At 37.5% G+C, this 16,500-nt stretch overlaps 1 protein-coding gene across 2 annotated transcripts in view; it reads right to left on the bottom strand.

Annotated features, from left to right (window-relative positions):
* Positions 1–16,500, bottom strand: part of LRGUK (leucine rich repeats and guanylate kinase domain containing) — a 137,429-nt gene that overhangs the window by 78,177 nt on the left and 42,752 nt on the right. For both annotated transcript variants that reach the window (XM_031013093.3, XM_031013095.3), the window contains exons 8-11: positions 11,742–11,822; positions 9,310–9,396; positions 7,762–7,868; positions 2,530–2,649 (exon numbers count right to left, since the gene is read on the bottom strand). In XM_031013093.3, coding sequence (XP_030868953.2) covers positions 2,530–2,649; positions 7,762–7,868; positions 9,310–9,396; positions 11,742–11,822 — 395 coding nt within the window. The remainder of the gene's footprint in view (positions 1–2,529; positions 2,650–7,761; positions 7,869–9,309; positions 9,397–11,741; positions 11,823–16,500) is intronic.

Raw genomic sequence — 16,500 nt, 5'->3', positions numbered from 1 at the left:
GAAAGCAGACATTAAATCAACTAATCACAAGCATGATGGATAAGCATTCTAATTAGGGAAATAAAAGATTCAATGAAAATGAGTAATTGGGAGGCCTCACCAGATAAGAATGTAAGGGCAGATTGGCTCCAAATCTTGATGATGAGTCAATAAACATCTCTAAAAACATATCCAACAAAGTATGTCTTAGCAGTAGCATATCACAGAGAAATAAACAGGACTGGGCTACCAACCATTTGCAACATAACTGGTATCAGAGATGTGAAAGGAACTGGAGAAACTTGGTTCCTCATAGGTCACTTTGGTTTGCTAAAAAGTTCCAAATTTACACATTAGCAAAATAGCATATACCCTTTTGCCCTAGTTTGTCCTTCCATTCATTGTGTTCAGCTTATCTTTTAAAACAGGTTCAGTACATCCACAGAAACATAATGTACTCTATATTTTTATTCTAACATTAACTTTTAATTTATTTTTGTTACTTCAGGGTGTTTAAAATGTATTAATAAATTTTTCCATAGTGTTTGTGGCCTAGAGTTGTTCAAATAAAGGATGTAATTTTAAATATCTAAATAAATGGACCTGTTTGAAATAGTGTTTACATTGTTTGAACATGTGTAGCTTCAGGGAAGGAAGTTTTTTTGTAATAGCATTAGGAAATAATTTGCACTTATTTTTCTGGCTTTCCTATATATCTTTGTAGCCACATCCTCAGCTCACTGACAGGCACCACTAATCTAAAAGTAATTTCTTTGCCATACACAAAAAGTACAAGAGGAAACCAGTTTAAGAGATGACGGACAATTCTAAATTTGATTCACCAAAACCTCTAAAAAAAAAATCTCTTTTTTTTTTTTTTTTTGAGACAGAGTCTCGCTCTGTTGCCCAGGCTGGAATGCAATGGCACAATCTTGGATTCTCATGTCTCAGCCTCCCGAGCAGCTGGGATTACAGGTGTGCGCCAACACACCCAGCTAATTTTTATACTTTTAGTAGAGAAGAGATTTTGCCATGTTGACTGGGCTGGTCTCGAACTCCTGGCTTCAAGTGATCCGCCCACCTCAGCCTCCCAAAGTGCTGGGATTAGAAGCGTTAGCCACTACGCTCAGCCTCTAAAAAACTCTTTAAACTCAGTTGGAGTTTTGTGTGTGTGTGGTTTTTTTGTTTGTTTGTTTTTTGTTTTTTGTTTTTTTTGGATGGTTCTAGTTTTTCGGATATGTTCCTCTATTTTAACTGGGTCATTAAGACATCACTAAGCAAAATATTAGCTCCAGAAAACTTGAAGTGTATTGAATGCTAACCTGAAGGAAAGAAAAAGAAAAACTTGCTGCCCCTTCTCCTTCCTTCCTCCTGAAATACCAAAAGAGGAAGACCTGTCAGAGACAAAGACGCTCAAGTGCTGTTGGCACATGTTCCAAGCTCAGACAGGAGAGGCTGTCCCTGAGCACAGATATGCCCATCACACATCACAACACGGTGATTCATGCTATCATACTGCAAGGCAACAGGAGAAGCCTGCCTTCAAATGCCATTTATGCTTAATGAAAAAGATGTTGATTTTCAAACCCTGGAGGGTGATTTGGGCTGAGACTGAATTAAGTTAAGCATTTGGAAAATTAAAGTTAAAAAAAATACAGTGTATATCACAGTATAATAAGTGGCAAAGAAGCCGATAAGCCTTTTATGGAAAAGGTGGGGAACAGCATGAATGAGCCATGCTGGTTTGCTTGCTTATTTTGTGGTGGGCGGGGGGAAGCAGGGAGCAGGGGAGTCATTGCTGTATGTTTACTGTCTGCTTGACAAAAGAAAAATTATTTTGTTTCGGTCAGGCGCGGTGGCTCACACCTGTAATCCCAGCACTTTGGGAGGCCAAGGTGGGAGGATCATGAGGTCAGGAAATCGAGACTATCCTGACTAACATGGTGAAACCCTTCTCTACTAGTAATACAAAAAATTAGCCAGGCATGGTGGCGGCCGCCTGTAGTCCCAGCTACTTGGGAGGCTGAGGCAGGAGAATGGTATGAACCCGAGAGGTGGAGCTTGCAGTGAGCCGAGATCGCACCACTGCACTCCAGTCTGGGTAACAGAGCCAGACTCCGTATCAAAAAAAAAAAAAGAAAAATTATTTTGTTTCTTCCTGCTATATGGTAAGTTCTTCTATTGCTAGAAGTACACTTTAGCAATCATCTTTACCATATCGATTAGAATGGCACAAGAATCAAGATTGTATCGTTCCAGAACCAGGTAATCACATTGATCCAATTTTATCAATAATTTACCATCAAGGATTAACACTCACATGGTGCTCTGTCCTTACCAAGAGTTAATATCTATTGAACATTCAATTTACTTACCACTTTTGGCTTTGCTATAAAGTGTAACTTAAATATTAAGTTGTTTTGTACATTTCTGAACTTGCTTAAAATTAATAGCCAACATTAGCAATATCGGAGATTTTACTACAACTATTGATACCTCCAATAATTCGGATGAATTTCCAAGTCTTAACAAGCCAATAAACAAACTTACCCATATCTGAAGTAAGTGCTAAACTGTCTGCAGAGGCGATGGGCAAGCTCTCGTTTCCCACAAGCTTCAGGGCCAGCTAGTATCAGCATGGGATAAGGGGCATCCAGGCTGGGAAGAGTGCTACAACACAGGACCAGAGTCAGTTCTCCTATTGCAGTCTGGGAGACAGCACATTAACTACATCCATTAGGCCACCATTAACCCGGCTAAATGAGCACTTGCTATATAAGACACTGCGTAGAAGAATAGTTGTCCTTTCCAGAAACAGATTGATTATATGTCAAAAATAATATTCAAAGCATAGATAACAAATAAGGTAAAATATGAACTTATGTAAATTTACTTTAACATGACTTTTAAAGGAAAAATATAACATTTATTGGTTCTTGATGGCTAGAGTGAAATATTCCTCCCCAAAACTGATCAATGAAAGAAATAAGACTGTTAAAGTTAAATAAGACTGTAAAGTTAAGATAAATATTTATAACTACTGAATTAGAATGCAGGTATGCAAAGCCAACTTAACGGTAATAGCTAAAATTTACCTGAGCAATTACTATGTGCCAGGAAGCATTCTAAGAGTCATACATCCATTACCTCATTTAATTATCACAAGAAGCTAATGAAGATGTTTCTGTCATTATCCCCTTTTAACGTATGAAGAAACTGAAGTACAATGAGGTTAATTAACTTGCTCAAAGTGATAGTTAATAAGGGAGAGCTGATATACAAATGTAGGTTTGGCTGCCAAGCCTGAAGACTGGACTAAAGAATGAATTGATTAATAAAATCTCCTGCAGCCGGGCACAATGGCTCACGCCTGTAATCCCAGCACTTTGGGAGGCTGAGGCAGATCACCTGAGGTGAGGAGTTCGAGACCAGCCTGACCAACATGAAGAAACTCTGTCTCTACTGAAAATACAGAATTAGCAGGCATGGTGGTGCACACCCGTAATCCCAGTTACTCGGGAGGCAGAGGCAGGAGAATCTCTTGAATCCAGGAGATGGAGGTTGCAGTGAGCCGAGATGGCGCCATTGTACTCCAGTCTGGGCAACAAGAGTGAAACTGTCTCAAAAAAATAATCATCATCATCATCATCATAATAAAATCTCCTGCAACACACTGAACAATGTGTTTAAACTCTACTCATGACACAAATTGTGGCAAGCTAGAATAAAATATAAAATTTTAAAAAACAACATGGCTGAGGTGTGGATTCTATGAAGATGAAGGTGTAGATTCTGAGAACAGTCTGTGGAAACAATGAAACAGCATAGTTTTTCAATCTCTCTGAATTCCCACAGAAAAACTTGAGAGCAAAAGCCTACGGGAAACACATATAAGTATATGAAACAGTATCGCCAACAGCCATGGACCCACAAAACCGTGTGGTACTACAGTCAATGCAGGAGGAAGAAGAGGGAAGCAATGGGCAGCATCTGACAGATCTGAGAGCAAGTGAACCCCAAAACAGCCACTGGGTACCTGCCAAGAGCAGGCAGCCTGAAGCTGTACATGTGCAAAAGCCTGGACATGAATGTTCATGACAGCTCTATTTGCAATCACCCAAAACTGGAATCAGTCCAGATGTCTTTCAACAAGTAAGCAGTTCAAGTAACTGTGATACTTCCATGCCATGGAATGCTACGTGGCAGTAAGAAAGAATGAACTATTGATTCATGCAACAACTCGAATGCATTTCCAGGGAATTAGTCTGAGTGAAAAAAAGAAAGCCAATCCCAAGAGGCTATATACTGTATGATTCTATTTATATTACATGTTTGAAATAACAGCATTATAGATAGAGACAGGGACAGATTAGTGGTTTCCAGGGGTTAGGGAAGATGAGAGGGAGGGAGGTGCTGTGGCTATTATAGAGTATTACAAGGGATCCTTGTGATAAAACTGCTCTATATCTTGACTGTAGTGGTGCTAAGATGAATCTACACGTGATAAAATTGCACAGAGGTAAATAGAACTAAAGACAAAAGAGTACATGCAAAACTGGTGAAATCCGATAAGGTTGGTGGATTTCCTGGTCAATTTCCTTGTTTTAATGTTCTGCTACAGCTATGCAAGATATCAACATTGAGGAAAACTGGATGACTGGTATATGGAATTTCTCTGTATTATTTCTTACAACTTCACGTGAATCTACAATTACCTCAAAATATATTTTTTCAAAAAAAAACTAAGAAAAAGAAAGTGACAAATATTGAAAATAAGCAAAAGAGAGCTTCTTCCTGAAGATGAAAACCAAAGGAACAGAAAACAGAGGCTATACTTCAAAAAAACCTTCCCTGAAATTAAAACAAACAAACAAAAAACACTACGCATTGAAAGGGCACACATTATACCTGAAATATCAGCTCAGAACTAAACCAGGACATAGTCTAGTAAAATTACTTGGCTTTAAAGAAAAAGAAAAAAACTTCCAGTTAGAAAAAAAAAAGCACATTATGTATAAGGGAAAGAAAATTAAATTATCATCAGATTTTGTTTTATGCCAAAAGACAATGGAGTAATATTTTTAATATATTCAAGGAAAAAGGTGTGGGTCATGAATTTTATATTTAGCAAAAATGACTTTCAAGTATAAAGGGCACACATTATTATAACATGCAAGAATTCAGAGGATACTGATGCCATATCCCTTCCTAAGGAAAATACTAGAAAACAAGCTTCATACAACCAAAGTGACTCAAGGGACATCAATATAACGACTGGTAGTGAGCAACAACTATGTAGTTAGCCAGAGAATTAAGACTAAATAAGAGCAAAGAAGGAGAAAGCACGGTATGTGATGGCTGTATGTTTTGACAATATAAATATAGCACAACACTATTTTCTAAAAGGGGTGGTTGACACTTATATGAAATATATAGAATAGGCAAATTCATAGAGACAAAAGTAGATTAGAGCTTATCAGAGGCTGGGAGCAGAGAAGAACCAGGAGTTATTGCTTAATGGGTACAGAGTTTCTGTTTGGGGTAATGAAAATGTTTTGGAAATAGATGGTGGTGATGGTTACATAACATTATGAATGTACTTGATGCCACTCAACTGTCCACTTTAAAATTGTTAAAGTGGCAAATTTTGTTACATATATTTTACCACAATAAAAAACATGGGAGGAAATGGGTAAATTGTAGGCAAAAAATATTTTTAATGTTTTCAGGAATCATTTTGGTGGTAGTATTAGTACTGGTATTCTAATGCCACTGTGGTACAATCTAGGATTTTTTCAAATGAGTAATTATGGGATTTGGTAATTTCATCTTCCTCTGTGTCCCTTAGAACCAGATTTATTGGTGTGGGAAAAAAGGAAATACCCATACAATAGTGAGGAGGTTGAGTAAAAGCTTAACTGTAGTTTTGGAATCAAAATTGTAAATATCAAGAATTCAGGAGGTATTTAATCCATCTATCTATAGACAGACACAGATAGGTCTACCCAAACAGACAGATAGATATAGATAGAACAGATATAGGTAGGTACAAATAGATTGGATGGATGGATGGATGGATGGATGGATGGACAGATGAATTGATGAAAAGAGTTACATTCTTAGCTGTTTCCACTAAAAGGCCTCTAAATAAATGACCAACCTGGTAGCAATGAGTATCTTAACCCCCAGACTGGAATTGGGAAATACTATTTTTCACTAAAACTGGGGCTTCTTGCAGAAAAGGCTGATTCCAGATTTGGGACAGGACATGTACCAGATGAGTCTGGAGAACTTTGTCATATCAGAAGGTAAGAAGCTATCAATGACTACCAGACCAGAGTCAAGGTTTGGCCATGTCATTTTAATACTGTATCCTCACCCCAATTATACCAGGAGAGGGGACAGTGATTCCCCAGTAATGGCAGCATACAAGTCCCAAAGCCAAGGGTTGGGGTTCCTCTCCTGGATCCTGACTTCTGGTGCTGACAGAGAGTTGTGTACTGGCCTAGACAGAGTAGGAAGGGCATTGCAGGCCTGCACACTAGCTACTGGTCCTTTGTCCATGAGTTTCCACAATGAATGCCACTCCGTCCTGGAACATCTGGGCCTACTTGGCCTTTATTCTTGTTTTCCCAACAGCCAGAAATGATCAAGACATATGTATTTATCAAACACTGCTGCAAATTTCTTTGATATATGTTTTTATTTAAACGTACCCTAAAGCATGAAACAACTAGCAATACCATAAACTAGAATAGAAATACAATGAGGAGATAAATGCCCCTCTTTTGAATCAAATGTGCTTTTCCAGATGTATGTAATAAATGATAATTCATTTCACCTAGAGGGCCACCATAAACATGTAAAACTGTCAATGTCTACATTATTAAATTATATGTAAAAATCATGTCCTGGGTTGCAAAATAAAACATTTTGCTCTCTGTGGGAAACCAGCCATGTGAAGTACAGGAGCAAATACCACACGAAGAAGAGAAGCCATTTATATCCAAGAGATTTTACGAGTATTTTTAAAATGCCTTTGGGTATTGATAGAATTTCTGCATTATACTTATAGCATAAATGGCCATCTGCTCCAACAGATTGTTTTAAAAAGAAATGAAGAAAGCATGGTAAATCTGTCTTCGAATTCAGAGGTGAGAGACTCTGTTCATGTGTTCCACCGAGCTGGGCAACTCCTCCCTGCTGAGTTTATCGCAGCTTAGTGCAAAGACTGTTTCAGGTTTTCCTTAGGCTAGCTGGGCTTCCTTCTAAGGGACTCCCTAATAATGTGAATTCATGGAACAGTCTTTGGCAAGGGTATTTAGCATTCACTCACAGCTGAGGGAAAATTTACAATGGATATAAATTATCACAATTTTCTGTTAAGGTTAAGGTCTGTGTTTCTCTCCTAAGGCAGAAAAATCGGTCCTGTTTTTATTTTTTGTTTTTTGTTTTTTTTTTTTTTTGAGATTTCACTGTTGTATGGCACAGGCTGGCCACCATACAAGCGGCCAGAAAAACTAGTGAAGGTGAATCAACTCATCACCATGCTTGGGAAAATACCAGCAAGAAAGCAACACACTCAAGTACATGATATTAATAATATATCATAATGGAGACAATATTGTCTATCAAATAAAGACTTGGCCCCTTCCCTCAGAGAAAGGGAAAAAGCAGCCTTTATTGGAAATAAAGGGGTCACAAAATAGGGGTTGGGGAAACGATGAGGCTGTCTTTTGCTTGCTCACCCTGAATTCCGGCCTTTGGATTTCTAATAAGTACCTGTCAAAGATCCTCTGCGGCTGCATCACGCCGTTGACAACATGGGTCAGGTGGTCTTGAGCTGCAACCACTTCAGGGGGAGGATCATATTTATTCACTGCTGAAACCTTTTCCAGAATTAGAGATGTAAAAGGGAAAAAAAGTTTGGTTTCTAAAAAGAAGACAAAGCTTGGATTTTCCCTTAATGAAATGTTGTACACGTGCAGCCAGGTACACAAAATAATTTAACACACACCCATTAACATTAGTATTCAGTCTTCATGTCTACTCTAATTTTCCTAAAATTTAAGAAATGATAATTATTTAAAAATATTGAGTGGAGTCTTTTGATCTCCTTCTTCTTTATTCTGCCTGGTTTGGGAGGGAAAATGGCAAAAAACAAAAACAAACAAACAAAAAAACCACCAAACAAAAACCCACAGCCCCTCTAAAGCCCATGATTACTTTGAATATAGTAAACATTCCAACTTTTAATATGTGAAAAAGGAATAAAACTTATAGCTGTAGATTCCAGGTTTTGATGCATGCGGAATGTTTTCCTCACACCATTTCACCAAGAACGATTCCCACAATCTCAAATTCTACCAAAACTTCCTCCTCATTTAGCATAACTTTGTTCATTCAAGGATATGGGTCTTTTCTTCATAATGTACAGTTCTTCATCCCCTTGTCTTTCCCATTCTTCTAAATACATTATCCTCATCTATCATATGCCGTATCTTTACTTAATACATGGTTTTAAATTGTAATCCTTTTGCAAAATGTTAAAGGAAAAGAGGAATCTAATAAGTACCTTTGAGTGTGAGAATAATGACAGACTGGCATCTGTAACTGCTTTTAACCAAGATTTCAGAAAGGCATTTATGAGATGGAATACGTGCCTCTCTACATATTTATACCTGTTTTCATTCCCGTCTCAAATTTGCATCCAGTGTAAGAAATCCCTCCTTAGTAGAGGTTTTGGCTGTCACCAGCTACTAAAGCAAGACAAAGCAGTGACCATGAGTATGAAAAGCAGGGAGGCAGGTGCTAGCATTCAAGGTCTGGTTATTCTGGAATTTTGTGACTAGATGAATCATTTTTTTAAAGAGCAGAATTAAGGATTTAAAATATCAGAGTAGTGATTTATTTGAGTACCTTTTGATTATATGGTAGAGTGACATTGTAATACATTTTATTGTTAAATGAATTTTTCAGGTAACACAGATAGAATCATACACCTTCCAAACAGGATAGTTTTTCAAACTGATAGTCTGCCATAAAGCTGTGACCTATATAAGTGGAGTGTTGCTTCTGTTCCCCACAGCCAACCTCTTCACTGTACTAACAGCAAGCCATCAGGCCTTTCACTGCATTTATGTTGATACTCACCTTTGCAGAGGGTTAAATGAACAGATCCTAAGGCAAGGAAACATTCCCTAAATGAATTAATGTACATATTGTTATGTGTCTTATTTATTGATTATATTGCTTCCACAGCAGGCAACATGAGCTTTTGAGCATATTAACCCAATAACACAATGGTAATGGTATGACATGATTACATACCTTTTCTTCCACTTTAATCTTCTTCTGATCTAATTCTGTTAATCGCAGAAGCATAAAAATTACGAAGAACCAATATTCAGACTTTTCCTATTTAAAATATCAAGAGGACTGTTCAGTTGCCTTCCTTTTCCCAAATCAACAAGCACCAGCATTGGGTTTTCATGAGCTTGGGCCTTTCACCTGCTACGTCATCATTCCCACACACACCCTCACAGGACTATGCATTTCACACTTCCCAGTCCCCTTACATTAACTCAATGCAGACTGTGCCTTGTAACTTATAAAGGTCTTCAAGTGTATACTCTTGTTAATCTTCCTGTGAGATTAGAGATTAACAGGACAGGTGGATTATCCTCATTTCTTTTTTTAAAATTTAATTTAATTGGCTGGGCAAGGTGGCTCACACCTGTAATCCCAGCACTTTGCGAGGCCAAGGCGGGCAGATCACGAGATCAGGAGATCGAGACCATCCTGGCTAACACGGTGTAACCTTGTCTCTACTAAAAATACAAAAAAATTAGCCGGGCATGGTGGCAGGTGCCCGTAGTCCCAGCTACTCAGGAGGCTGAGGCAGCAGAATGGCATGAACCCAGGAGGCGGAGCTTGCAGTGAGCCGAGATCGCGCCACTGCACTCCAGCCTGGTTGACAGAGCGAGACTCTGTCGAAAAAAAAAATTAATTTAATTTTAAGTTCTGGGATACATGTGCAGGACGTGCAGGTTTCTTACATAGGTAAGGGTGTGCCACGATGGTTTGCTGCACCCATCAACCCATCACCTAGGTATTAAGCCCCGCATGCATTAGCTATTTATCCTGATACTCTCCCTCCTCCCGCCCCCGACAGGCCCCAGGGTACGTTGTTCTCCTCCCTGTGTCCATGTGTTCTCATTGTTCAGCTCCCAGTTATAAGTGAGAACATGTGGTGTTTGGTTTCCTGTTCCTGTGGTAGGTTGCTGAGGATAATGGCTTCCAGATTATCCTCATTTCTAAAGGCTACCAAGCCTCAGAAAAGTGAAGCGTCTCATCTAAGATCCCGTGGCCAGTGACTCAAACCCTGTCTTCTAACTCCAACAAGTCTCAATTCTGCAAATAATGAAACTTTAATATTTCATATTATTTTGTTATTATTTATATGCAATATTTCGTATTAATTTGTATTGTTTATTATGAATTTGTTTGTAATAATAAAATGATATTCATTTATAAAACAAACTCCTTATTACTCCCTACCATCAGGATTATCTACCTTTTGGAAATATAATTAGAGTTTTTGTAGTAAGAAGCCATGCCTCTTTGAGGGGAAAGACATTAGATATTAGCGGATGATCCGTTATATATTAGGTTGGTGCAAAAGTAATTGTGGTCTTTGTCATTAAAAGAATGAAAAAACCACAATTACTTTTGCGCCAGTCCAATAGATGAGACCGTATATGAGGTGAATGTACAAAGCTTAGGTGTAAATGTTGGGGAGAGGTTTTGTATATAAATCAGTTAACATGTGTCAAACGGCTTGTGATGCTTATTCATGCATATGCACAAACACCCTTCAGGGATTTGAAACTGAGGTGTGCTGGCCACTTTAAGCCCTGTCTCTTACTTTTCCAGAAATGCTTTTAAATTGCCTCCCACTGTTCCTGTCCCAAGGGCAGCTTTTAATTTATAAATCTTTCTTGTATTTTCTGTTTTTCACCTATCTAGACGTGTTCATCAAGATACAAACAAAAAGAAAGTTACTAAGAGCTACATGCAAAGTCAAGAGCCTGTGGAAACTAAGTGAAGGATACAGGTAGAAGAATGGAATGAAGGACAAACAGACAAGGAGAGAGGGGAGGAGACCGGGAGAAAGCATCTATCAATGGAGAGAAAGAGAAGGACTTGAAACACTCCCTGATCCTTCAGTCCCAGAGGTGTGAAGAACTCCTGGGAAATGTATTATTCTGTTCTATAATTATTTCACATATACATCAATTTCATGGCTATATCCAGGTAAATAAGGTAGCTAATCTTAGATTTTCTTTCCCCTGTTATAGAATAGGAACCACATTCTATCTCCACCTCTGGTGTCTTGCATTGTCTAATGTCAGAGAACATTGTTCTGCAATCTTATTACCTCCTTCCTGTAAACTTTACCACCAGGGATGAGTCACAAATGACCAGCAGAGCAACTAAATGATATTCAGTTTCAGGCTTTCCTTCGCTGACAGTCATGTGACAGCTTGTTAGTCATGAGAGAAGATCTTATGTCTTAAAAAAAAAAATTGTCACTTTAGGTACTACTAAACCCTTCCTTAGAAAGAAGGAAGATAGACAAACTCTATTCACATTCCTGATATTCTTTTATCAAAAGTACTTCTTGAAGAATTCCTAGATAGTTTCCCTCCACCATCCCACTTTCTTCTCTCTCTCCCTCCCTGATATAAATAATGTCTCACCTGAACTGGATTTTTTAGAAGATTGAGAACTCGAAGGATGGGTAAATTTTTAATGTATTCTATTTCTCTCAGCTCAGCAATCTGTTCAATCAAAGAAAAAAATTATCAACAGACTAAATGCACAAAGACAATAGAAAACATAATACAATAGAAGCCAGTTTGGATCCTTTAAATTCAACTTATTTTAAAAATTGCTCTGTCTAGCTTTTTAATGAGAATTCCACAGAACTGCACAGAACAAGGGAATTATTGCATACCCCTTCTATAACTGTGCATGCACACAACCACGTTTTCTTTTTTCTTCTCTAGCTAGGGAACAGTAAGTTTCCTCCTCTTATCCATGTTCACTTTAAGGCAGAAATAAAATAGCATTCAAAGTCAGAAAAACAGTACAAAAATGCACCCAAGGATGACCTGGTTACCCACCCCACCCCCATTCCTAGCCCTCCAGCCCCCCAACTTCCTTCCCCAATCCTGCTTCTGTTACCCTGGTCATTTATGACTGGTTAAAGCCTTTTTTTTTTTTTTTTTTTTTTGAGATGGAGTCTCGCTCTGTCACCAGGCTGGAGTGCAGTGGTGTGATCTCGGCTCACTGCAACCTCCGACTCTCTGGTTCAAGTGATTCTCCTGCCTCAGCCTCCTGAGTAGCTGAGATTACAGGCACACACCACCATGCCTAAATAATTTTTGCATTTTTAGTACAGACGGGGTTTCACCATGCTGGCCAGGATGGTCTTGATCTCCTGACCTTGTGATCTGCCTGCCACAGCCTCCCAAAGTTCTGGGATTACAGGCATGAGCCACCCGGCCAAAGCCTTCTTACTGCATGTACATATATGGCTTTATCACTTTTTCCAACAGAGAATTATTTCAAGGTAAAAAACTAAAAATTGTATGACATTATTTCTTGATGGGTGTGTACTGTTCACCTTGAACTCTTTAGCTAAGTTGTACACTTATGTTTTATATACTTTTCTGTATAGGTTGTGTTTCACAATTTTAAAAAGTAGGAGAACAGAAAGAAAAAAAAAAAGATTGCTTGACAGTTCCTTAATTTGACCAGAAACGGAACTTGGATTGCGGCAGGCCTGAATTCTCTACTAAATTAAAGGCAAATAGGTTTACTTAAATATTCTGTAATTAGCATAATTACAATTTTATCTCAAGTGTAGATATTACACTTTTGCAAAAAGTTAATCATCACTTTTTCATTTCTATTTTTCTCCAATAATTTCTGCATGCATTGGAAAGCACTCCTACAGAAGGGTCACCAAAAACTCCTGAGTTATCCAACCACAATACACAGCTAAAATGCAAACTAGACCCAAAGCCAAGTCAGAGGACAAACATATGCACCATGTTCAAAGGATGCCATTTTCAAAGATATAATATGAAAGGTGAACACCAGAGTTGCAATCTACAACCTGAACACATTAATCTTGTTAGAGCAACATTATACTATTATACACATCTTTTTCCGTAAGATGACTAAACTGTCCATCAGTCTGCCATTTGGATTATTTTTTTTTTAAAGGGATCAATTGTTTTCTATTGTATTATTCAGGAAAGTGGAAAAGTAAACTTGTGAACAACAGATTAATTTCCTTCTAGCATTCCAACTGCTCTTATTCTTTTTTATTTATTTATTTATTTATTTTTTGAGATGGGTTCTTGCTCTGTCACCCATGCTGGGGTGCAGTAGTATGATCATGGCTCACTGCAGCCTCAACCTCCCTAGCTCAAGGAACCCTCCTACCTCAGCCCCCGACCCCCGAGTAGCTGGGACTACAAGTGTGCACTGCCAAGCCTAGCTAATTTTTGTATTTTTTAGGAGACAGGGTTTTGCCATGTTGCTCAGGCTGTTCTTGAACTCCTGGGCTCAAGCAATCCACCCATCTCGACTTCCCATTCCCAAGTGCTAGGATTACAGCCGTGAGCCACCACACTGGCCTGCTCTTGTTTTTGGACCTAACACTAATGTTAAGAGGAGATGTGTTCCTTCATTTATCACGTCTCACCAACAAGTTGTGGCCATGTGCACTTGCACACATTGCTGGTGAGAGTGGAAACTGGTGCATTCTTTCTATAGGGCAATCTGATGTATTTCATGTGTTTCATAAGCTATGAACCAGTTCTCCCACTTCAAGGGGTTTATGCTAAAGAGATCGTCTTGTATCTAATTTTTTTGTAAAAAATTAGATTTCCCTCAAGGCCATAGTCTCTAAGCATCACCATCTGGATCTAAAGGGAACTACTAAAGTTTTTTCTTTAAAAAAATTTATATATAATATGTAATTTCTATATGTGAAATATTCTATATTCTAATTTTTTGTAAAAAAATTAGATACAAGAATATTCAGTCTAACATTATCAGTAAAAGTAAAAAAAGTATGAATTTCTAAGAACACCATGATCCTGTAATTAAATGGGTAACAGTACAGTCCTATAGTAGGAACACTACATGCTCATTTTAGAAGATAGTGATATTTACAATGATTGACATGGAAAGATCTCCTTAATATGTTACAAACACCATGAACAGAGTGATCATGGAACATACAAAATTATATTACCACAAGATGTCAGCTGAGATCAGTTGGTTTTTTGAGAATCAAATGAAAGGGACCCATCTTCCCTTCCTGGCCTTCCATGGGTAGGATGAGGTAAGATGGGAGAAGGTATGGAGTGGCCTGGCTTCACCTCCCCAGGTCTACTGAATTAGCAAAGTGCCACAGATACTGCTTGCCCTGCATGCGCCCTCACTCTCCTGCACAACCTACCCCGAGGACTCCACCCTCACATCTTTTCTCTGCAAAGGCCACAAACCCAGGGCTGTGTGCATAACAGAATTTTAGAGCAGGAGTAGAGACAACAGCACCCCAAATAGCTTGCAGTGAAATACCACCAGAAAGGTTATATTCCTATGGGAAGTTCAGCCATCTGCTGCCAAGAATGTCATCTCAGCACAGTTGATCCCCAGACTCCAGTCCAGCGCATTCTCTCACCTCCTTTGCCCCTACTGACGATAGTCCACACCCCCATCCCCAAAGCACGTTGACTTCCTCTTCTTTTCTTCTTCTACCATTTCCCTCAAGGCCATAATCTCTAAGCATCACCATCCAGATCTAAAGGGAACTACTAAAGTCTTTTCTTTAAAAAAAAATTTATATATACATATATAATTTATATATGTGAGTATACATTTCTACATGTGAATATATAAAAATATATAAGTACATATAAATATATGTTATATATACACACATATATATATTTGTCGTCTTAGAAAACAATTGGGTACAACCATTAAAATTTTTTTCGCTGCCACATTTAAACATAAATCTGTGCAGAAAAATATTTTTCAAACTGCGGGGAACCCATCAACTAGTTGATGATGATGGTAAGTGTAGTACTGGAATAAGAATCAACAGACGGATCAATGGAACAGAATAAATACTTCAGAAACAGATGTTCTCAGTATTGGTTTTGTCTTACAATTTTAAGAAGGGGGAAAAAGAAAAAAAAAAAAAGATTGCTTGACTTCCTGAATTTGGCCAGGGTTAGAACTTGGGTTGCAGCAGGCCTGAATTCTCCACTAAACTAAAGACAAATAGTTTTATTTAAGTTTTCTGTATCTTAGTAGAATCTTAAGAGAAATAAGAATGGTGTATATTTAAAAGATGAACCACAAATATTTTTCAAACTGTGAGGATCTATCAACTAGTTGATGATAATGGTGAGTGCATTACTGGAATAAGAATCAACAGACAGATCAATGGAACAGAATGCATACTTCAGAAAGTATTTCTGTATCAGTGAGAAAATTAGTATTATTCAATGAAACTATTTTTTAAATGAGTTAATGAATGGGAATTGGTTAGCACAAGGCTGAGGATATAATGAGTTCTCAATAAATGATAGCTGTTATCATTATATTACTATTAGATATTGGAAAAAGTAAACTAATTTTTTACATTTTTAGTTATTGTGGATACAGAAGAGTTGTACATATTTATGGGGTAAATGTGATATTTTGATACAGGCATACAATGTGTAATGATCAAATCAGGGTAACTGGGGTATCCATCACCTCAAGCATTTATTATTTCTTTGTGTTAGAAATGTGACAATTCTACTCTTTTAGTTATTCTGAAATATACAGTAAAATATTATTAACTATAGTCACCTCATTGTGCTATTGAACACTAGATCTTATTCCTTCTATAAATTAAAATTTTTGTTTCAATTGTACCATAAAATAAATTATGGATTAAGAGTTGAAAGGTAATGAAAGAAACCAGGGGAAAAAAGTTTAGGTGAACACCTAACAGATTTCAGAACAGAGAAAGACTTCATAAAAATTTTAAAAATAATAAAGGGAGACACAAAGAAAAATATTGATAGACTTCATAAATTACTTTCAAATGTGTTTCAAAAGTACAATGAGTACAACGAAAAGCAGAAGAACAATAATAAAATAAATGATAGTTAAGGGCATGAATAGACAATTTCTAAAAAAAAAACTAAGTGTCTAACAAATAGGTCAAAAAAATGTTTAACCTCATGGGTAATCAAAAATTTTTATATAAAATAATGCAAAATACTGTTTTTCTCTACCAGAGTGACATAATTTTTAAAAGATATTTGCTCACAAAGATGTAGTAAGATGTGCTTATAATATAGTATTCTAACTTCATATACTGCTGGTAGAACATTAATTAGTATGAATCTTTATGAAATATAGTAAGAGTCTTAAAAA

This window comes from Gorilla gorilla, chromosome 6 (genome assembly GCF_029281585.2).
Source record: "Gorilla gorilla gorilla isolate KB3781 chromosome 6, NHGRI_mGorGor1-v2.1_pri, whole genome shotgun sequence".
In the NCBI taxonomy this organism is placed as follows: Eukaryota; Metazoa; Chordata; class Mammalia; order Primates; family Hominidae; genus Gorilla; species Gorilla gorilla.
Note: the sequence above shows the minus strand (reverse complement) of the source record. Positions and strands in the feature narration are given on the sequence as shown.